This window comes from Aptenodytes forsteri, unplaced genomic scaffold (assembly GCF_000699145.1).
Source record: "Aptenodytes forsteri isolate BGI_AS27 unplaced genomic scaffold, ASM69914v1 Scaffold146, whole genome shotgun sequence".
Taxonomy (NCBI): domain Eukaryota; kingdom Metazoa; phylum Chordata; class Aves; order Sphenisciformes; family Spheniscidae; genus Aptenodytes; species Aptenodytes forsteri.
The window spans coordinates 4,165,209-4,188,382 of record NW_008795128.1 but is presented as its reverse complement, the minus strand read 5'-3'; the positions used below and the strand labels follow the sequence as shown (position 1 = coordinate 4,188,382).

General features: G+C 47.7%; 1 protein-coding gene across 1 annotated transcript; it reads right to left on the bottom strand.

The window, feature by feature from the left end:
* Nucleotides 1-1,889: 1,889 nt before the first annotated feature.
* On the bottom strand, nt 1,890-22,566 carry ARHGAP1 (Rho GTPase activating protein 1). The gene is made up of 13 exons (XM_009277518.2): nt 22,348-22,566; nt 20,656-20,839; nt 19,771-19,863; nt 8,770-8,857; nt 8,395-8,526; nt 7,817-7,903; nt 7,090-7,188; nt 6,252-6,359; nt 4,926-5,002; nt 4,447-4,524; nt 3,764-3,892; nt 3,485-3,588; nt 1,890-2,784 (listed from the first exon to the last, which is right to left on the bottom strand). Exons 2-13 carry the CDS (start codon nt 20,792-20,794, stop codon nt 2,605-2,607), a joined length of 1,314 nt encoding a protein of 437 aa, XP_009275793.1. The 5' UTR covers nt 20,795-20,839; nt 22,348-22,566; the 3' UTR covers nt 1,890-2,604.
* Nucleotides 22,567-23,174: the final 608 nt, after the last annotated feature.

The following is a 23,174-nucleotide window of genomic DNA, read 5'->3' as shown; positions in this document are numbered from 1 at the left end:
ACTTGTGGCAATCCCTGCTCTCCCCCTGGAGAGGAACTAAGCTACCCCAGCACTGCTCCTCTCGCTACTGGGCAGGGAACAGTCCTTGCTGCTCTGCAGGGCTGGAACGTGCCACCCTCCCCAGGGAGCCGGGGCTGCACATAGGGCCGAGGCCTCGTGCCCCAGCACACAGGCACTTCCCATTCCAAGTTGCTGACCTTGGGCTTGTTTGTCCCAGGAGAAGTTAGCTGGGTTTGCCTTTCCTCTAGGGAGATATAAGCGAGGCCAGTGTCAGCTGCAGATACACTCAGAGCTCCAAGTCTCCCCCCATACTGAAGCCTACACAGAGCAGGGTGCCTGCACTGGGCTCCCTCAGCCTCCACGCTTCTCCCACGCTGTCCAGAAAGCCTTGCCTCTTAAAAGAAGCACTGGGGCAAGTACACTTCTTTCCACACTGTCCATCCTAGGAGATTACTCCTCCACAGCACATCAGCTCTGCTAACCTACTCTAGCAGAGATCACAGGTGAATTAGGAGCTGAGTATCTCTACCTCCAAAACATTTATTTGGTTACTGCTGTGAATTGTTCAGGCTGAAACAATTCATACCCTGGCCAAACAGGGAAGACTCCTACTCTTGGAAGAGGAAGACTAAGCAGCCTTGCAGCCTCCATAGGGCAAAGTCCCCCAGTATCTAGAAGGAATCAGACCCAGCCCTCTCCTAGAACATCTCTTGCTCCAGCCCTAGTAATGCTCAGTTTCTTGCTCACTGTTCCCACCCACGTGTTGGTGTGCCTCCTCCGAGCCAGCTGGCTGGACCTGCGCTGCCCTGCAACACTGCCTATGTTCGCACCCATCCCCATTCCAAAGCTTAGCAAAAAGAGCAATTTCCAAAATAACTGCAGCAGATGTCACTTATTTTGATTACAACTGGGGCACCGACCTTTGGTCAGTGTTTAAAGCCAGGCTAAAATATTATGAAAAAGCAAATTCTATTTAGCATCCAGTAGCTTTTTAAAAATTAGTTCTGCTTGGTCCAAAAGATTTGTCCCTGTGGCCAGATGCAGCAGGGAGGACTGGCCCAGGCACACAGGGCACAAGATATAAAGATATAACACACCAGTAAAGTAAGGCTAGAAGCTCCCTACTAACACCCTGCTGGGCCCAGGCTAAGGAGAGGGATCTCTTTTAGCTCAGGTAACGGGAATGCTGCAACCCGAAACCAACAGTGATGCCCTAACGGTATTGCAGCTGCTTTGGGAAGGTGCCAGGCCCACCCCACTCTGAGCCTGCCTTGCGGACAACCTGATCTCTCCAGCCATGCCCAGTGCATACAGGATGCATCTGACCAGGCTTCCATGGTAGGATGGAAGGAAGGTATGAACTGAGGAGGAGACGGGGCAAAGGCCCTTGGCATGGAATAGCTGTTCCCTCACAGCTTTGGCACATGAGTGCTCAGCACCTGGGCAGAAATTTGTAATCCAGGCCTGGTGCACTCCAGGGTGAGGGTTAGCCCCAGTCCCTAGACCTTCCCTCAAGGCCATGCTCTCTGTTACACTGTGCTGGGGAGAGTTCTGCTGAAAAAGACAACTAGCCAAGGCGGTCTGTGCCAGTCAGCACAGATACACATGCCTGACGGAGGAGAAGAGGCCTTGTGCTGCTGCCACAGGGAAAGGCAGTGATCCTCATAGTGTTCAGCAGTTCAGCGCCACTAGAGCACTTGCTTCCTGCCATTCAGACTCACCAGCTGTCAAAGGGCCCCAGCCAGCCCCCCCGCACAGCCAGATCTGGCATGAACCTTCCCAGCCGGGCTGGAAATGCTGCTGGAGGGACAAACACACCTGAGCTGGGTAACTATGGGAGACACCTCACCCACTACACCCCAGCAAACACTGAATAGTATCTGGAGTGGGTGACCCCAGAGGGGTTTGGGCTAAATTCAGCTTCCTTGTATTGGAGTCTGACAGGTAATACAGCCCACGTGCTGTGAGCCTGTCCTTCACTTACCTGCCAAAAGCATGGGGTCTAGAGTGGTGTTTGCAAGTGCAGGACATGCTGCTACCTGAAGCACAAGGGCTGCCTGGCTCCCTTCTCTGCTTTAGGTGCCTCTGGGGAAAGGCAGGATGCACGTTCAGTGCTGAGAGATGGCACTCGCAGCAAGAACACCTCTGCCACAAAACCCAGCCAAGCCTGCCCTAGCCCAGACAAGCCAGCTGAGGCAAGGGGGGTGAGCTGGGGCTATTGGGAGCTTAAACAAAAAAGATCTTTGCTGAGGAAGGGACCAGGAGGGCAGAAAAACTGCATGTGAGGGAAGGAGGAAAGGAAGGCAGGGCATCTGATAGGGCAGCAGACTGGTGATGAGCCCTGGAGGAGCTGCACAGACTGGCAGGTGGGTTAGGACTCCACTCTCAGCAGCTGGGAGACCAGCTCCCCCCCATCTGGAGCAGCAGGTCTCCTGCTCACTTACTTACACACTTTCTCCACCATCTCCACAGCCCTCGCTCTGCTCATCACCCAGAGGATCAATGGTCCCTTTGCACTGGAGACAGCTTGGTCACAGCTCCAAGACAAGGTGGGAAAAAAGGTGGGAAGGTGGGCACAGTGTGCTGGTGTGGACTGGCCTGGATTCAGGCCTCCACATCCTCAAAGAGCTCCTTCTGGTGGTCCAGCAGGAACTTGGTAAAGGTATTGATGGGGTTGATGGCTTTTAGGGTGATGGCTACATCTTTGGCCCACAGCAGATTTGGGCCAAACACAACTGCCAGGTTGGTGTTTGTCATCTTGTTCCTGTCACTGTGAGCAGAGACCTATGTGGGAAGGAAAAAGACCACTGTGAATCCTAGAGAACAACAGAGCAACTGCCCGCTGCCCTCTACCCTCCCCAAAGCCAGAGCTGACAGACTCCCAAGGGCAAATGGGAGGAGAGAAGCCAAAGGCCCAATGCCAGAAGACGGCTGGGGGAAACACACATGACATCCAGCATTCAGGAGGTGAGGAACAATATCTGGCAGTTTGCCACTATGGCTTAACCACCAGGCCATATCGTAACAATAGGACCAAGAGCACTGTCAGCCAATACCTCTACAGTCCACATCACCACTCAAAACAAAATTATCTTCCCTCTTGCTAGAATAGCCTTGCAGTGGCTCCCCTGGCAGCAGAAAGTTCTGTAGGGCGGATCTGAGACCCCTCTTCTAGTCTAATCTTCTACTCAGATATTTTGCAGTTGTACCTCCACCCTGGGGAGCTTTCAGCCTCCCTGGTACAGACCACACAGGCTTAAGGCCCACCCGCACCTCTCAGCATTATGAGAAGCAACTGCTTAGGCTAGTTCATCATGATCATTCTTGATCTCTGTTTAACAAGAACATAAGGTAAAGAAAGGCAATTTCCTAGCTTGAGACTCATTTTCTCCCAAAGGAAAAGAGGGAGCAGGCAGTCAAAAAGCTGATGCAAGGCACTGGCAACTGAACTAGAATACAACTGCCCACCTTTGGAGCAGCTCACCTGCACCAGAAAGGCTGTCAGTAAATGGAGCACTTGGTAGTTTTCTTCTGGCAGAGTCTGGAGTGTTTTGCGAACAACATCCACACGATTCTCCTCCTCCACACCTAAAAATCAAGAGAGACAGGGCAAGCAGGTCCATGAGGAATCCTCAGCACCCACCCTGATGAAAGCCCTGTTTGCAGTCACAGGGTATCCCATGCAGGACTGTCCCCCCCGAAGATATCATTGACCTTGGCCAGTGCAACATTCAGGGAGTAGCACACTCTTGTTACAACTCACTCTGGAAGCTGACAACATGGCTGTAGAGGTCAAAAGTGAGGAGGGGCTCAGGTAGCTCCCTTAAGAAGGTCTTGAGAATCACAGCAGGGAGGTGGACATCTTCATACTGCTGGAAATCTACAGGCACACCTGAGAAAGTAGAGCAGAGAGTCAGTGCTCACTGGCCAAAGTAGGACCTCCTCCAGACAAAGAATGGGACATGGTGGTCAGAGCCCAGAACTAGGGAAGCAGTATTTTAAAGAAGAACACAGAGAGGGTACTGAAGCACCACATCTTCTAGCAGAGTGGAAAAATGTGTCCCAAAAGCATATGCAAAGCACTGCTGAATCCAGCGCTACATCTTTAGAAGTCATCAAATGAAACAGATGACCAAGTTTCTTCCTGGTCATCTTCAGTCCCTCCAGTATAAACAGACTAAGATGGTATATCCCACCCCAAGAAACAGGGAAATTTTCAGGAAGGAAAGGGGCAGTGAGTGGAACATGAGTGGGAAGGAATATGCTTTCCACACAGCAAAAGTATCAGATGCTTCTCCCTTGCAACTCAGGTCATACCCTGATGGGGCCTCACCTAAAGGCCTATTAGAGAAGGAGAGGAGCCATGGTGGACCAGTTCCAACACAGTTCCAGTTGGACAGTAGTAGTTAGGGAATGAGAGGGGCTCTGCTGAGTTTGGGCACTCACCCATGTTGTATTTTTGCTGGACCTCCCTGACAACCTGTGTATTTGCTGATCTCCGGAAAATACCCTCTGTAGCAAGAGCTGTGAAGTAAGAGCAGATGGAGAAGAAAGATCAACCATAAGAGAGTCTCCAAAAATGCTGGTCTTAACAATCATAAATCCATGCTGTGGGGCGTTCAGACAGATGTCAACAAGTCCCTTTTTTAGAGTACGGCAATTCTTTCTGCTTCCACTACGAGGCAAAGGATACAAGGAGCATTTTGATACTCTCATACAAGTGGGAGTATGGATGAGTGGAAGAAAGAGGTCTCCTAAGCCCTGCACAATCTCTCTTGAAGGCTAACTCACCTAGTTCAGGCCTTTACACCTTATTCTAGACTGCTGTTGTTCTTTTTCTTACCACACTCTGGAAGGGAACTTGGGTGGAGGAGAGGCCACTGACATGGAATTAAGAGGGGTTGCAGGTTCCCCTGAACACTTACCATGCTCCTGCAAATGAGCAATGGTGTCTCTGACCACCAGAGGAACAGGAGACTGATCAGGGCTCTTCTCCCTGAGACTGCGGGAAGAGACAAAAGGTAACAAATGACTGGTCCTCCCTGCCCCGCATGCAGCCCCTGAGTCTTGAAGTTGCCCGCACAAGCTCTACCACATAGGATCTTGCTATCCCAGTCCCTGGTTTAGCCATTATTCCAGCCTGCTTTCCTCTTCACCCATCATGCTGCATCATTCACCAGAGCAAGTATGAGCTCACTCCTACATCACAGGAATATTTCTCTATCTTCTGTAAAAATCATAGCCTGTAGATGCAGGGCAAAGGGGTTCCCAGAAGGCAAGGCTGCTAGTTATGAATCAGGTGAAAAGGGTTAAGCTTCCTTTTTCCTTCCCCATAGGAGCAAGGGCAGAAAGAAGCTGACACATGAGAGAAATATATATGGGATAAGTTTACCCACCCCATGCCTGTAACAGAAGATCTATCAACCCAATGTTGATGGGTTGAATGCTGTCAGGGAAGACCTAGTGATGCCAAGGTGTTTGCTGCCACCCTCACATTTGATTGTCTATACCACTTGATAGCATGGAGCTGTTCACCCCACTCAGGCTACTAACAAGCTCAGGCACACAGCACCACGGGGGTTACATTTGGAAATGTTGTGTTGAAGCTGGGGAATGTGTTCCCAGATTGCTTCAGAGGATCTGTCTGGCCACACATTACTGGCTCCTCCTCATTCTCCGGGGAGGCAAAAATCACACTCAAAGTTAAAAATACCTTCAACACTTAGCCAGTATCACTAGCCCTTGCCAGTGTCCGTGTTTGTCTGTGTCACCGTGCAGGAATGGGGGGTGAGAATCATTACAAGGGTGAATGGAAGTGCTTTTAAAATAGAAGTTATGATACGGAAAAAACTAAGAAACAGATCTGCAGCACTGCTCAATCAAAATAGCATAGCCCTAAAGACAGCTCCATCAGCCTCCTACAGACTTCCTCTGCTTAAAGGAAGTTTCTAGTGGCATAAAGCCGTCCCCACGGCCCTTATTTTGCTCCTCCCTTAGTAACCCTTAGCTGCAGAAACAATCCCATCCTAATTTAGATACAATCTAGCCGGGGAATCAAGAGGGTGGAACTGAACTGAGTCACTCAGGATCCGGACATGAGCGCAGAGTTCCTCAGAAGAATGATTAAAGCTTTGTAGGAAATCTGAACTACAAGAAATTTTACATCCACTTTTGCTTCTGTTCAGTTATAAATACAGTGACCTCACCTCAAGCAAGTAAGGGCAAAAGCAACACAATCCAGAGATACTCACTGCTGGAGCGAGACTCCAAACTGCTGGTTTGGCAGTGGTGGGCGTGGGGGTGTTGGCTTCTGGGGCACTTGTGAAGGTTTCTGCAGGGATCTCAGATATTCATCATATCTGTGGCAAAACACAGACTAGTAAAAAGCCACCCCACCTCCCAGAAAGAGCATGAACCCAGCACTGCACGTGACCCACTGCACACCCTCTCATAACAGCTCCAGCCTAGCATGGTTGATTCCACCTATGCAAAAACAGGACAGGCAGCTCTGGAGCACAGGAGCAACAAAACCAAACGTCTGGTTGCCAGAAGAAAGCAGGGAGAAAGGACTATCTATCTGGAATCAGGAGCTGGAGTAGCTGAGGATGACAGACAGCATGGGCAGGAGGCCAGGACAGCACTGCTTGTGATGAGACAGTTGCACGTGTGTGTGAGGGACAGGGAATCAATCTGGTAGGACTGAGATTGTGGCACTTTGGGAAGCCCCAAGACAAGCTGAACTGTGCAGAGTGAGCAAAGCAGGTGCCCAGACGCAGCAGACGCGCACCACGAGCACCAGGTCAGTGTTAAGGTCAGCAGCTTGCAGAAAGCCCCTGAGGGCTGAGCAGGAGAGGCAGGATTGGTGCTCCACTGGAGGAGGATTTTTAACTCAAGGACAGAACTGGGCACTGGTGCCAAGGACACACAGGAAGGAGCATGCAGAGAAACAATAGTCTTTAAGGCAATTTGTCACCGCTCCCTCCAAAACCACTGCCTGAGTGGAACAATCTCCTCCTCCCCTTGCCATTCCTCCAGAAAAGTCCCCTCTCACAAAGCCCAAAGCAAATGGGAGACAGGCAGCATTCTCACTTCAGCACTTGGCTTGGGATCCCCAACTGTTCCAGCTTCACATACTCTTCCAGCTCACTAAGGAAGTTCACATAAAAAATCTTTCGTCCAAACTTAAAGCTGAAAAACAAGAGAAAAGTAGGTATGTGAGGAATCAGTAAATCCAGTATCAGAACGGATTTCTTACAGGCAAGAACAGCAGGGTTCTGCAAGAGGCATCAATGGGGCAAAGGGGCAGGTATGGCTGAGCAGCAGAGATGTCGCCCACATAGCTCTCCAACTCCATATATTTTACCAGGAGATGCCAAGACTTCCCAGTCATATTAGAAGCTCTAGCAGCAGCAGGCTCCCTGAAACGCTGGATTTCTCCTTCCTAAGTTCAGCAGTAGGCTGGAGAAAGTTTTCAATTATTTTACAGAGTTAGGATTTCAACATCAACACAATGAATTAAATATAATTTGAACTGATGCTCTCACTTCCTTTTTCATTATTAGCAGAGCCTGCAACACTTTCCTTCTACTTGGCTGGATAGAAAGGGAGCTGCACAGAGCTGCAAACTCTGTAGGTTCCCAAAGCAGTACTTCTTTTGTCTGAGTATTTCTGAGCTCAGAAACAGGAGGAGATAGCATAGGGTGAAAGACTCCAGGGTAGGCTCGGCAGCCTGGGCTCATCTTGTGCCCGACTGAGAATGCCCCATTATTCCCCTGCAGTGCGAGGATGTGGGTGAGCCTCCTATAGTGCTTCCTACCTGATCAGAGGCTTGAAGAGAATCAGCAGGGTCTTGATGAACATGGTTGGGTGCACAATATACAAGGCTTTGATGTTCTTCTTGTACCTGCCAAGAGAAGCTAAGTAAGGATGAGCTGCACTTTAAGCAGAGGAACCAACCTTTCCACAACATTAAGGCACCCTGGGTGCTCCATTCCCTTTGCACTGAGTCTCACCACTCCCCAGCACCCATGGCCTCTGCTCTCCCATGCTTCGTAGCAGTGTCAGGCCACTCAGCAGCCTAAGGGCACACTCTACTGTATTCCAAGTTTCACCGAGAAGCAGTGAGCAGCCTCACCAGGAAGCAACCATGGGGCTGACACACTTGCACTGGGTCCTGGTTTTGCTGCTTGCCTGTTGGCCTAAAGGATGTAACTACAGAAGGAGCTGTTTATCCCATGATTCAGCCTGCATTAAAGAACAACCCACCTCCATAAGCAGCAGAAATATGTGATAGTAAATTATGATCACCAAGCTACAGGGGGGGCCTGGGGAAGATCTTCTACGTTAAGCTACAGAACAGCATGTTACATCCTTGCTTGCTGCAGCCTTACTCACTTGCGATCAAATTCCCTGTAGGCATCCCGCAGCCAGCTCAGGGATGGCTTGTTCTCACTGGTCAGGCCATGGTGCAGGTACACCAGTGTGTAATCACTCTCCACATACTGGTCCAGCGTGAATTTCAGGTACCTGAGAAGAGACAACTGCTGAACTCACTTCACGTTCTGCCATAGAGAGGCTCTTCCTCCCTTTGGGACTCATTTTTGTGTGCTGTAACAGAGGATTTGCATCCCCAGCAATGGAGGTAAGCACATTGGGAGGACATGTCCAGCTAAAGAAGCTACTGCAGATAGATCTGGTCCCAGGAATCCAGCACCTGGGAATTATGTCAGGCTTAAGAAGTTAACAGCAGCCTCCTAAGACACTACTCACCCCAGCAGTTTCATGTGATCAAGTTGATGACTTGGGGGCATCCGGCAGGCACTGAACAAAATTACTTTCCTTCCGTATTTGTCATCACCTGCAAATGAAATGCCAGAGATTACAGGGAGTTTAAGGACTACATTGTGGTCTTGGCAGCAAGGGGTAAACACAGAATGGGAAACCGCCATAACAAGGCAGAAGTCTGGATTGCCACAGCTGCCAGCAAAGCTAAACCTGATTTTCAGCAGAGTTACCACAGGCCTAGTACGGAAGCAGAAACCTGAACACCAAGGGCCTGGCAAGTCAACAATGCGAATGGAGAACAGATCCCATGCTCCAGCCCTGAAAGAAGAGGAAGGATTGGAAGCCAGGATGCCTCGGGGCACGTAGGGATGGAGGCCTCAAGTACAGAGCAGAGTGCTCAGAGCATTAATCCTGCAGCGCTGCCCCTGGGCACTGCTCCTGAAGCACGTGTGTCCAGGGAGGTACAGAGAAAACTGCCCCTCACAGGCACAATAACCATTCCTTTTATCCTGCACACAGTCCCAGACTAACTGCTTGTGGTCTGGTGCATTTGTTTCTTGCTTCACCTGAAGCTTAGTCCTGCACACAGAACAAAGCCATTTCATACCCTGGAAACCATGAAATTCCTAGAAACAGGGCAGTCCCAGCCACATCCCAGAGATGAGAAGTAAGCATCATCGTAAGTCTCTTCTACGTTTGGACCAAGTAGGGCTGCTGGATTCTCCAGGGGGATTGCAGAACAAGCTGTTCACTGCTTCCTAGATTTTCCATCCAGAGAGATATTTTTCCAACCTGAGCTGGAAGGAGCTGCAAAGTGCGGCACAACAAAGCATTCTATGTAAAAACTCAGCAGAAAGCAGTCCCCACCGCATTGGAGCCAAATAACCCATAAAGCACCCTCATCTCTGGGAGGACACTCCCAGCCACCACTTGAGGCTTCAGAGACAACAAGCCAAGTTTTCCCCAAAGCAAGTCTTCATACGTCAGTGGACTTCTGCCAGCAGAGATCTCAGTCCCATGAACAAAACCCGAGCAGATGGGCATGGACAAGTTTAGCAGACATGCTAGGGGAATTGAGAGATTTAGATAAGTAAGAACCAGGTCACAAATCTTTTGGACATACGGAGTTTGAGGGAAAGTCTGGTTCTCTCCCAGACACAACACCCAATCCATTTCCATAAGGATGACTTGCTTTTTAGCACCAGTGAAGATGAAATGGTTCCTTTAATGTGAAGGGTTAAAGTCTTCCCATCTTTCTTGCTACTCACCCTGCTCCAAGAGCTGTTTTCTTGTCACGCAGAAGGAGCATAGAGCAGTGGAAGGGGCTACTGAGGTTATACTCAACAACACCCTCCTTCCTCCCCTACGGCACAACCATCTCATACAGACCACAGCACAGAAAAGCAGCAAGGATCGCTACTTATGCAGGACAGCCCTGCAATACATCATTCCTCTCAAAATATATCCTTTTCCCCACACTGATTTACAATATTCAGAGCATGCAGCCATTTTCTCACCTTTGCGTGGGCTCTGGCCCTCAACTACCGCTTGGTTACACTTGCCGTGCAGCAACTGAAATCTCAGACTGAACCCTGGAACAGCAAACCTGAAGTTTCTGGGAACATTGCCTGCTAGTAACAGATGACCACCTGGTGCTGCAAATGGCAGCCAGAGAATTCACATACACAAGCCATGACATTAAGATGCCACTAACCCTCTTTTACCCCCATCCTGACCAGAAGAACAGATTCTCTTGCTACTTTTTCACTTATATTTTTCCCTCGCAAGTCCCATTTTCAAGTCACTCACCAGACAACACAAGAGACAGAATTTACTGATGCACACAAGCCAGAACCTCTAAAAAAGCTAGGGACACTGAGGCAGCACTAGGTACAGACCAGGAAAGGGGTGGCATAGGCCATCACATTGACATACACATGCGGAGGTAAGGGGCGATTAGGGAGGACGCATGACCCAGAATGCAGGACTAGGAGAGAGTGATGCAAGGCTCATCTGGAACAACCAGATACAGTCACAGCCAGGCCACAAGACCAACATCACATTGCATATCCCACGGTAGCCCACTCTCTGCCTAGCCCAGAGTTTCTTGGTAGCTTGCTATGAGCTTTAGGGCTGGGTCTAATGCACATAAGCTGTCTATACAACAAAGGTGCAGGCTACAAACTCCTGGGCAGGGAATATGGCATATTGTGACTCTTCCCAGTGGTCTTGAGCCACTCGTATGTCTCCATCTGGAAGACAAAGGGTCTTGCTTGCACAGAGCAGCAAGAAGATGGTAGCATCTGAGAATCTGTTGAGTTTTGTAGTGATGAAAGAGAATGGTCAGAAAGACTACAGATGTTTACAGATCATAGCTCTGTGCCATGTGTCAGAATAGGTGCTATCTTCAGTTAACTGAGAGGCTGCATTTCACACCAGAGTAAATGGTCTGAGGGCGAGAAGCAGATTGCAAGCTTGATCAAAGCAGGCCTTGGCTGTGAAGAACTGCAGTACAGCACCATGTTCATGAGATGTGGGCAGCCACACACTCAGAGACTACAGATGTTTACAGATCATAGCTCTGTGCCATGTGTCAGAATAGGTGCTATCTTCAGTTAACTGAGAGGCTGCATTTCACACCAGAGTAAATGGTCTGAGGGCGAGAAGCAGATTGCAAGCTTGATCAAAGCAGGCCTTGGCTGTGAAGAACTGCAGTACAGCACCATGTTCATGAGATGTGGGCGGCCACACACTCAGCTCAGGCTCCTGGGCACTGATTTCCAGACCTGACAAGTCACAAGTCAGGAACCACATAGCTTAAACACCTTCCTCTGGAATGACGTGAAAGCCTATGGCAGGGCCTATGCAAAGTCTAGAATCTCGTTCCTTATATAGCCTTGGTGAAAAGGCCTGGGATCGCTGGTAAAGAAAAAACAGACGATCCATGATTCTGCCAAAGGGGAGATGGCATGTTTCCCCTGGAAAATTTCCAGGGCCAAGTACACCAAAAGATAATCTATAGTCCTCTGGATGACTGAAAAAGGAGTGGCCCGTTTTGCCTTCCAAATCAGAATGAATTTATGCGTGAGACCTACACAGGAACCAGCATGCCCATTACTGAGTTCTGGGTTTCACTCCAGTTTCATCACACTGAGCTCAGCCTGTCAACACAGACACTTTCAAAACAACCAGCTGCCAATCTTGTTTCCACCTGACATATATCAGATCAGTCTGGTTCCTCCAGACATGACAAAATTCAAAATTCAGCATCAAAGCTGAACAATCAGTTATTCCAATTTATAAACAAGAACCTAAAGCCCACTCCATGCATTCTTGGCTGTTGGAGGAAACTGCCTGCAGGTGGCCTCTCTGCCTCAGACCAAACAGATTCTTATCGCGTTTGATCTTTCCCAGATGCTCCATCCCTTGTACTGTTCGCTCTCCTGTTTGCAATATTAATCTTATGTACCTAGGTTTTCACCCCTTGTTTGCAATTGCAAATAGCTAAAGTTTCCATTGAACACAACTATAGACCATGAAGCAATCACTCAGCTTCTCAGGCTGTCTCCTCTCCCAGATGAGGAATGCTCAACAACAAACCAGCGAAGAAGCAATTATATACCATCAGTACTCACAGAGCACCCAACAATGTGCATACCTTTGTAAGTTCATACATAAAAAATATTTTCAATCTACACTGGAATTAAACTACCTCCCCATAGGATGTAATTCAGAGATTTTTTTTTTTTTAACAACAAAGAGCAAGACAGTAGCCAACACGCAAAGCCTCTCCAGTCAAGACAGCTGCTCATCTAAAGAGATACTAACTTGTAGCACTGATGGACATGCTAATTCTCCTGAACACTGTTATGGCGCTTTTAAGGCCCAAACTCAGTTTTTCCTCTCACCCGAAGAGCAGCATTTCCAGTGCACTTCTGAGACAAGGGGCAAGGAACATCATTGCTGTGGTTCCAAGCCATCAGTGCAGGACCATACTTCTAAAAGAGCTGAAGTTTAAATACTGAGGCTAATGTTTCAGATTGAAACCTGCAGCAATACAAATGTATCAGAACAGAAACTCATGTCAAGGTAGCAGTACTGTCCTGAGACAGGATTCTCTATTAAATGAATCTGTACAGCCAACACGGAAAATACATGCTTGACTTGCAAATCCTGCTATGTATTTCTAGGTATTTCTCCTGAAATGTATCCATTAGGCTTTATGCCATGATTGGAAGCTGTCATACTACTCACTGGCAGCATAACTGCAGCCCAGGGATCCTGCTCATTCCTACGTTCATCAGGTACCCTCAGCTGAGGGCTCACCTCGATGAAAGATTCAAAAGGGAATATCCTGGTACTTTGATACTGAGAGAATGCAGACGGATAAAACTTGCCACCAAAAGCTGGTGTTATTGGTAAAACAGCAAAATTAACAGAGTTCAGGGCCAAGGAAAGGACACCGCTACGTAATTCTGGAACATTACTACACAAGTTTCACAAAGCTTAGGATGTTTATCAGAGCCACTGTCAGTAAAAAACTTCTCTAATGTAATTTCAGGTTCCTGCCAAACTTATGACATAGCTGGGCAGTATTTAAGTATAGTAGATTTTAGCTGCCTGTTGAATTCCAAAGTGGATGTAGCCCCTCAGGAAAAGAAGGTAAGGAGCTCCAAGTAGAAGTATTTTAACACGGTATCTTCCACCTATAGGGTGGAATTTTGGATATTCCCAATATCCAAACACTGCCAGAATAAAGCCTTACCAAGCACCTACAGCTCTGATACAAAATATACTAGAGGGTCAGATTAAAGAATGCAAAATGGGAGGATGCCTGAGAGCACGGCAAACGGGGGAGCAGAGCCCACATAATGAGGCAGGAAGGATCAGCATTTCCATGGACTGTGTGAAAGTCTTGGCCTGCTGTTCAGAAATAGCCGAAAGAATTTCACACCAAAAGAAGTTTTCATCTACACTGAGAAGTGTGAAAGCACCAGCAGCCAAATTCTTAAGGCTTGGGACTGAAGTCCAGAGAGTATTAACAAATGCTCAGCAAGCACAGAGCAGTCTAGCACAGCTTCAGGCTAGAATGAGGAACAAGTTACCAAAACACAACGTCTCTGCAGCCAAATGGAGAAGAAATAGATAACACTTGCTTTCAGCTGGAGAATCCAGTTTAAGTGCCAGCTGCTAGCATGTGAGCGCTGCAGCAGATCATATGAAGGAATAGGAAGCAATCCTAGGATGAACTTCCAAAGCACACATGACAACGAGGTAAATCTGAGTTCAGAATGAACTGGTCCAAGCAGGCCACCACCATGACAGAAGAGGAACAGGATTTACACTGAGATCCCAGAGCCCCAAAGTGCCCAAAGTAAAGCCCCCATGCCAAATTTGGCTCAGATGATTCTGCTGTGCCTGAGAAAGAGGTGCACCCTCAGATGACAGTTTTGTGCAGCCTTTGGACTCCTGAAAAGTTGCTGGTGCAGCCTGAGGCTGAGCAAAGTTTGGGCTCCCCTGAGACAGTCCAGCTACAGGCCACGGTCATGCTAAAGGAATACCATGATCTACAGTACCAAATGTTAGTGCCACAAAAAATCTACCTACCTGGTTGGGCCCCATCAAGTGCACCCTGGTCTGGAGGAACAGAAACAAAGTTACAGCAAGCCAAGCTTTGCACCCTTTCCCAGAAAGTAATATTGAGTATAAAGTCTCAGAGTCTAGCCAGATTGCTACTGGGATGCATTTAGTTGCTGTCTTGCAGCAGTCAAGCTCCTTCTATTTCATCTTTCCCCCATGCTCCTCTCCAAAGCAACCTTATCTAACAATTAGAGGCAGTAACAGCAACCCGTGATTCCTGAGTCTCCTTCTTGAATTTGCAACTAATTCTGTATAATCACAGCCAAATTTCTGGCCCTTACTGTTACATTTCCCCTACCACCAAAACGGCAACTGCTGTACTGCCACTTTTAAAAGGGTTAAATGCAATTAATTCTGAATGTCAAGGTCTTTTGAACAACTTCAGAAGTGTATAGAGAATGGGATCATACCGTATGAATGATGCATCCAACAGATTGTTTTGCAAGAAGCTAAATTTCACTAATAAGCTGAAGATGGGGACAATTTAGATCTTCAACACACCCATAGCTTTTTTAAAAAAAAAAAAAGTTTAGTAGATTTTTAATAATTAAAAAAACCAACTGCCAATTAGAAAAAAGAAAAAAGGTTTTTCTGGGCAGGGAGGCATCTGCGAAGGCATTTATTGCCATGCCCAGCCGCTTTCCATCACTCTTACAGCTACATACTCAACAGACCCACATAGGCCTATCAAGACAGGATCCTGAGCAGAGCAGGGCTCTAGAAAGAAACTCTCCATTCCCTTGGTCTCCATTAGAAACTGAGAATCCCTTAGAAACTCTCCGTTCCCTTGATCTCGTATGTCAAAACATGGTGCACAAGCTGGGCTTGCTTTGGATGGGCCCAATTCTACAGAAGCAACTCATCATTCCGTACCATACCAATACTTTTAAAAAAAAAAAAGTCAAAGCCAGAAACTACATCCAAAAGCAGCAGAAATGCAGGCACCCTGTATTAATGAAGCCAATAATAATGTAGCATACTGGAAGGGAAAAGGACCCTTGTTATCAGAGGCCTTTGCTGAGCCCATTAGCCACCAAAGACACACTGCAACATACTTTCAACACAAGTTTTGTCTGCAACTTCTACCTTTGCCTGCGTAGTGAAACAACAGCTACTGGTGCTCCAAGATTGATTTTACCTCCCCATGTCAATCACTGACAGCAACAGCTAATCATCAGCACTAGTTACAACTTTGGCACCCGCAGCCAACAGCCAGCCACAATGCTTTTCAGGTAGGTTTGGTACCAGATTCACCACTGAAAAAAGATTCACTGTTGAAACTGCAGTTTCAGTCTAGTAACACGCAAGAAGGTACATCCCCAGCTCTCTACCTTGCTTTCCCACTTCAATCGCAGGTCTTATGCACACTAGCATCACGCCTTGTCTGTGAGGGCAGCCCTGCAGACTGCCAATTAATGGTGTGAGGCAGCAGATTTCCCACAAAAACTAGCGGAAACATGCTCTGAGCTTCAGCAAAGCTTTGAAGTCACTGGGCAGGGACTACATAGCTGAAGTAAACAGTGATGGCCACTGTCCTGACAACTGCTACACCAACTTCTAGCCTCCACAGCAGTGGAAAATTCATACGCCAATCATATGTTAAGCCCCAGTTTTCTTATCCCAAAAGGAACAAAGCCAGTTATTGTGTAAAATGGGAATGCTGAGGCACCTCATAGCTATAGGTTTGCATATTGACCACAAAGGCGAGATCAGTATTTCGGACTGGGCAGAAGAACGAGGAAGGAACACTTTGCCAGAGAGCGGTCAAGAGCCCTGCTCTTCCCACACAGCCCAGGTTTCCAGTAGGCACTGCCATCTCCAGAGACCTCCTTCAGACTGTTATTAACCATCTGCCATATTCTTGCAATTCAGCCTTTGCTGAAATTCAAGGCCAAGATTATGTCACTCTAGTCTGCCTCAACCCCAAAGGAGATGGAAGCAGCACCTTTGCTATATAAGAGTTAGCAGGAGGATACAGAAACTCTTAAACAGAAATTTGGGATAGTTCCTCAACAGCCTTCAACCAGAAGCCTGCGTTTCCTCTGAACACAAGGAAAAAACCCACACTTTGCAGAAGTGGTTTGTGCAGTGAAATCGAGCCGCCTCTGCTCCAACTTCTAGCCACGTGTAAAGATGAATTTCTCTGCTATAATGGTCACAAAAAGAGGAACTCGGACTCAAGAAGAGCACAACCACACAGAGACCTCTCAGGAGCCTGCGTAAAACACTCCAGAAACACACACCTTAAGGCAGGTCTGAAAGGATAGGCAGAGTATCATCTCTTTCCTTCAGAAAAGCACTGAATCCCAGAACCAAAAGGTTTCCCAAAACTAAAATATTCTGATTCATAACAATGCCACGGTACTCCCTCAGAACTGTGGCCTGGATGCCTTTTACTGCTACCTTCCTGTGACACACCACCACAAGGGACAGCAATGACATGCCTGCTCCTTCCCCATGGACAGCCTCTTCCAGGAAGATTCCAGTCCCCAGAAGAGACAGGAGCATAGGGCACAAAGAAGAGTCTCCATGAAACTGCTGCACTATTTTTAAGTGAAAAACAAAACCAAACCCCTTATTTTTCTAGCAAATTCTGCAAAATGTTTTTCAATATTGTTTTCCCTCTTTAGGCCAGATAGCCAGAATATTCAAATCCAGCGTGCCTTGAACTGAATTAGAAATTGAGGTCAGCTAGAAAATGAGTGCGCTAACTTTTTGTCATCAAAACTGGGCTTTTAATAAGTTATTAACACCATGCATCCATCCTGCAAGAAGCAATTACTTTTCTGACCACACAGGATAACCCTGGAATCATGGAGTTCAGCCTGAGGATGGGAACCAGCCTTCTGTTTTTGTCTCAAAATAGCATCATCATCCCAGAATATATTTCAGGGAAGGCAGGAACAGGGTTAGCCATGTGCTTTCTGCTCTGAAGTGCAGAACAGGGAAGGACACGGAAGAGAAAGCTCATAAATCAGCAGAATGGATAAAACTACCCTTGATCTGCTGCCATTTGCTAATATTTACAAGAGAACCGGGGTGGAACTATTTTGTTTCAGGCTCAGCGTGGCGAGCGTTTATTGCACCTGAGGGTGATGACAAGCACAACTTGTCAGTAGAGCCAGATCCAAACAGTTTCATATTAATCCTCCAGTGAGATTTTGATTCTCCAGGCTACTTCTAATAGGATTTTTCCAGATTTTCCCAGATTGTTTGCCTCCAACAACAGTCCAGAGAACATTACCCTGGCTGATTCTCCAAACAGTTAACATGATTAATTATTGACCAAGAAAACTGAACAGCTTCACCCCAGAGCCCAGATTACAACTCAGGCCCTGAGTTGTTATCAACTTCATAAATCCTGCTTCCAGGAGATGAGACACCAGCAAGTTTCAAAACTATGGGGCAGCAAATCCAGTATCTGGAGCTGTGCTACTAACTCTTCCAATGCCAAGAAAGGCATTGCACCACATTCTGTGTGTGGGACCATCACAGGCTTTCAGATAAACCAGCTACTGGTGAAAATGGGCCAGGAGCAGCCAACAACAGAAGCTCCTCTGAGCTGCTTCTGCACCATACAGAGACACAACAGGAACAGAGAGCTCACTAGAAACACAAATTTAAACCACTACGGGGAAGAGATCTCTTTCAGAATGCAGGCACGCCTCCCAGACAGCCATCATACCACCCCAAAATCCTTTCAGGAAGTTAGATAATTCTTCATTTGCTAAACTAGACAACGTGTCAAACGGCTGCATTCCAACAGCCACTGAGACACACCTCCACAGGAACGATACTCTATTCAGAGAGCTTGGGGGAAAAAAAAATCATGTTACCTCGGAACAGAAATCCCGCAGAAAGACTGTTGCTTACGTCAGAGGCAGCACACAAAGTATATCCTTGGTTTGGGCTGACATTCCAGTCTTATCAATGTCTCTGATCTAAAGTCTCTGCTAAGCACTTTGTCTGAAGCTTTGTCTGAAGTGAACAACAGTATCATTTAACTCACCAGCTCCCAGAGTCCAGAAACACCAGTCACCTCTGCCATTCGCATTCCAGATATTCTAGCTATTATCACTGAAACGGTGGGGTCCACACATCTGTCCCTTCCCAGTTTCAAAAGTAGGGAGACCAGGGTGCAAACCTCTATAAACCCCAGTCCTGAAACTCCAACCCCATGGGAAAGAAGGTTAGTAACACATTTGCAAATGAAAGCGCTTGTGGCAAATCTACAAGACATAACGGCCCAAATGCTAAACACCCTGCCGGTCAGCCTGAGCAGCCAGAGGCACGCAGGAGACAAAGGACAACAAAGTTTTGAGTTTGCCATTATCGTTTTGTTCCCCAAAAGCTGTAACGTGAGAGGTTAGGAGAAAGAAAGCTCATTCTAGAAGACGGTCCAGAAAAGAACAATGTCAGGACAACTCTTACCAAGGTAAGTGCCTGAGAATCTTCCCTCTGTGGTCAAACCCTGCTGCAGAACAACCCTGAATCAGGAGGACTCCAGCTTGTGCCTCTGCTTTGCTGCAAATTCACATGTGGGGCAGGGACCAAGGCACAGAGAAATGGCAATAGGAGGGGTAGGAGGTGGCTACAGATAATCAAGGAGGAAGTATGAATCAAGTCACAACAGGTTGAAGAGGAGCTTTTTTTTTTTAAACAAGGAATGCAAGACAAACTGGGATTACCCTTCCCTCAGACTTACCGCAGCTACCTAAAACTACCCCCAAAACTCTTTTTTATGGAGGTCCCATCACTAAATCTCCGAGGGTTAGTGTAATTAAAATAATATGGATATTAGTTTACAGAGAAAATCCAAATGCTTGTGACCCTGAATGATCAGGTCTTTCCTTGCAGTGAGCCATGGGCCTATTGACCCTATTTCAGATTTCTGTAAATGCTGTTTCTGGACAGGATAGCAAGCTCTGGCCATTCAGATATGAGAGAGCTGCCAGACCTACTGTGGATTACTCAGTCAGCTGAGGACCTTGCAGCTGTACTGCATAACTAGGTAATTTCTGTGGCTTTATCATGCAAAAAACACATCTTGTGCTCAGGACATAGTCAAGGGCCACATCTAAAACAATTCAGCAAAAGCAACCAAGTCCTGCTAATAATATAATCAAGACAGTAAGAGCCAAGAAGGAATGCAAGTTTAACCGAGGTCAACAGAAAACTACACATACTGCGAACATTCAAGAAGTTTGGTGCTCCTTCTCTTTACAATGCCAGCTGCCATGGCCACTTGGGCCTGGCATATAGCAGATACCCCCACAACCCCATTAGAAAGACCCTTCCTCAGCCCAGCTGCAAAGACATCAAAGGGGAAAACAGAAAGACCACTACCTGCTACTTCCACAATGTGGTGCCTGGCGATATCATAGTAGGGATCATCCCACCGCAGGTGAGTGATGGGCTCAGGGGAGCCTTTGGAGTCCTCTGCACAAAACACAAGGAACAAGCAATTAGAAGAAGGGATCTGGAGCACCTTAGCGATAGAGGGATAGAGCGACAGAGATAGAGGGATGAGGAAAAAATGGCTCTTCAACATGGGAGGGACTAATGTATGCGCCCATCCACCCCGGAAACCCACCTTTGAAATTCTGAGGGGGCAAGAGCAGCAATGACTTCAGAAGAGACCTGTCAATCCTATGAGGTCCATACGTGTTCCTCAGACTGTACATCCTCTCAAAAATGACTGTTCAGATATGTCACAAACATTCACAAAGACCAAAACCCAAGTGCCAAGGGCATCGTCATGACTTTTTAGAGCAGGAGGATCTTAACATCGTCCCTTGATGGATGGCCATCCTATATGCCCTTCAGCTAATTTCCTGACCTCTTTGGGCAGGATTTCACAGCAACAACTCAGATCTCCAGCCCCACCTCCCACATGGAAGTTCAAGACCCTTCCACTCAGGAAGGCCAAACTATCCTGCAAGAGACCATAACAGAGGGCACTCAAGGACTTACAGCATGTCTGTACTGTCAGCACCAAAGTGCAGCCAGCCACAGGACTGAGAAGAGTATATTTACATCAGCTGGCTCTGAGCTTTTTAGTGCTGCTCAATAGCAGGGCTAATTCACTTGGGTGTGGTGCAAGATTAATGTGTCTATAAAGCTTTCAAATGGAGCTGGGGCTCTCTGTATATGTAGATATGACCACAATGCTGCAGGACAAACAATTCCTTTTTGGCCAAAACCCAGACCCCAGACAAGCAGGATACTTACCTGATTTGGGAAAAGCAGGGGCTTCATCTGCTGGCCAGCTCTTATCATCTATGGAGGCCAGTTTGAGCTGGCTGAGGGACTGGTTGGTATCATCCAAGTTCAGGTCATCCTGAAGCTCCGAGAGTGGGTCTGTAGCCATGGTCCCCAAATACCGCAGTTTATTTTGCAGCGTCTAGAATGAGGACTGCAGAGATTGCTAGGTGAGACACAGACATCGCAAGTTTACCTCCCCATAGAGGCTCTTCCTCTTCTCACTGATTTTCCTCAAATCCTCCCTTATCTTTACTTATCCAGAGATCATACTTCCCCTCCCCCTTAACACAGGCAGGAACTCCTCCTCCTCCTCCTCCAAGCCAGGAGCACCGACATATGTCAGACATATGTCAGATTCTTTCGTGCCAACTGCTATCAAAAGCCATCAGGAGCCTGTACCAACCCCCTCAGCGAGTCTCTGCTTGACCACAGCCCTGTCCAGAGTAGTTTCTCCCCTGAAACAGGAGCAGTGGCAAGACGCTGAGGAAGGCGACAGGCTACACCAGCCCCTGCCTGATACACTCACTGTACCAGCTCTGAGCTCCCCCTCCCTCTGAAGGGCTGGCACAAAGCCCAGCTGTTTCCACAGTTGGCCCAGTGCTGGAAGCTTTCCCAGGAATCACCCCCCCTTCTTCCCATAAGGGAGGGCCAGAGCTCTCAACAACACTGAAGTGGGTGCTTCAGTGTGCTGGGATCTGAATACAGAAGTGAACAGCTTCTTAAAACAGGATTTTGTAGGCTGAGCTAGTAAGACAGGGAGAACAATACACATACAACCTTCATCTCCTTTCAGCATCACCCAGCAAATCCTTTCTCCTATATGAGAGCAAGGAATAACCTCTTTAACTTAAAGCCATATTGCTAGAATGAGTATTTTTCACAAAGCATGCCATAATACTCAGGAGACCAAGGAATTAAGAGGGTCCAAGAAACAGACAGCTCAGTATGTTTGCTGTTGCTTGCAAATATTTCTCACTCTCAGCCGGAGCAGAAGATATGTCAAACCCAGGACTGAGCTAGCACAGCATACAGCACCTCCTAAGGGTACCAGTTCGTAGGGATGACCCCCTAGAAAACAGCTTGTTATCCTCTAATGCCAATGTCTGGAAATAAGCAAGGAAACACTGGAAAGGACAAGTACATAGATCTGGATTGCTCACACAGACCACATGGACAACAGGCAGCAAGCCAAGAGGAACTGTAGCAAAACAAAATGACACCTTGCATCAGCAAGACTCTTGTAACACTGCTTCTCAGACAGGCTTGTGCTTGTTTTGCATTACGAGGAGAGCAAAGGGTTCACAGATGATCTAAGGAGGCACAACGCCTTTCTGTGGAAAGATTATATTCACAGTAAAGTTATTTCCTTTAGCAGAACGGAGGGGGGCAATGATGTGTTGCATCTTCCATCCCTAGAGCTTGAATGTGTGTATTTATCCAGAGAAGATGATGAAACAGTTACTCGGGTGTGAGCATAGAGGACAAAAACTGTGAGAGACTGAGCATCGGAAGGCGTCACATCCATGCTTGGGGCAACACTTGTGACCAAGCTTGGGGATGCATTTTCAGAGTACAGGAAATTGGATATTCAGTGTTTGTCCCCTCCCTCTGGATCATTCCATGCTTCTTGCTTCCTGTCCTCCCTTATCTTCTACTCACCAGTTTACAACCAGTTTTCACCTCTCTGGGGCTCCCAAAGGGCTGGGAGCTATTGCTAAGCAAATGAAGGAACTTTCCCAAAATATGAAAGAGCAAGACATATATGGGCAGCAGATCACCAAGAGAGCATAGCAAACACACAGGGTCTGACCACTGCAGCCAAGCAGAGACCCAAGCAAAATTATTCCCTGCCCTCCAGTGAAGGCCGCGAGAGCTGCCTGACCTCCTCTGATCTTGAAGGGACAAGGAGCAAGAAATCAGGTTACCTTGCACCGTGAGCTCATGCTGGAACCACGCAGCAGCAGAGCCAAGGGACAAGGACTCCCCACCCCTAGCAGCTGATCCGATTTCTATGGTAACACCAAGCACCAACTCCTATGAGTCAGTGTGCTTAAAGCATTCCCCACTGCAGTTCAGCAGCCCCACAACCCAGCACCCCTTGCTGAGGAAGCATCTGCAGCCCCCCCCAGGGCAGCCCCTCAGACCAGTTATCCTCAGGGTACTCAGCCCCCTGAGCTGGAAGACAGGGACGGCAAGCAGGATAAACCCCCCATAATCCAAGAGGAAGCAGTTAACCTGCTACGCCACCTGGATGCTCACAAGTCTATGGGGCCAGATGGGATCCATCTGAGAGTGCTGAGGGAGCTGGCGGAGGAGCTCGCCAAGCCACTCTCCATCATTTATCAGCAGTCCTGGTTAATGGGGGAGGTCCTGGACGACTGGAGGCTTGCCAATGTGACGCCCATCTACAAGAAGGGCCGGAAGGAGGATCCGGGGAACTACAGGCCTGTCAGCCTGACCTCGGTGCCGGGGAAGATTATGGAGCG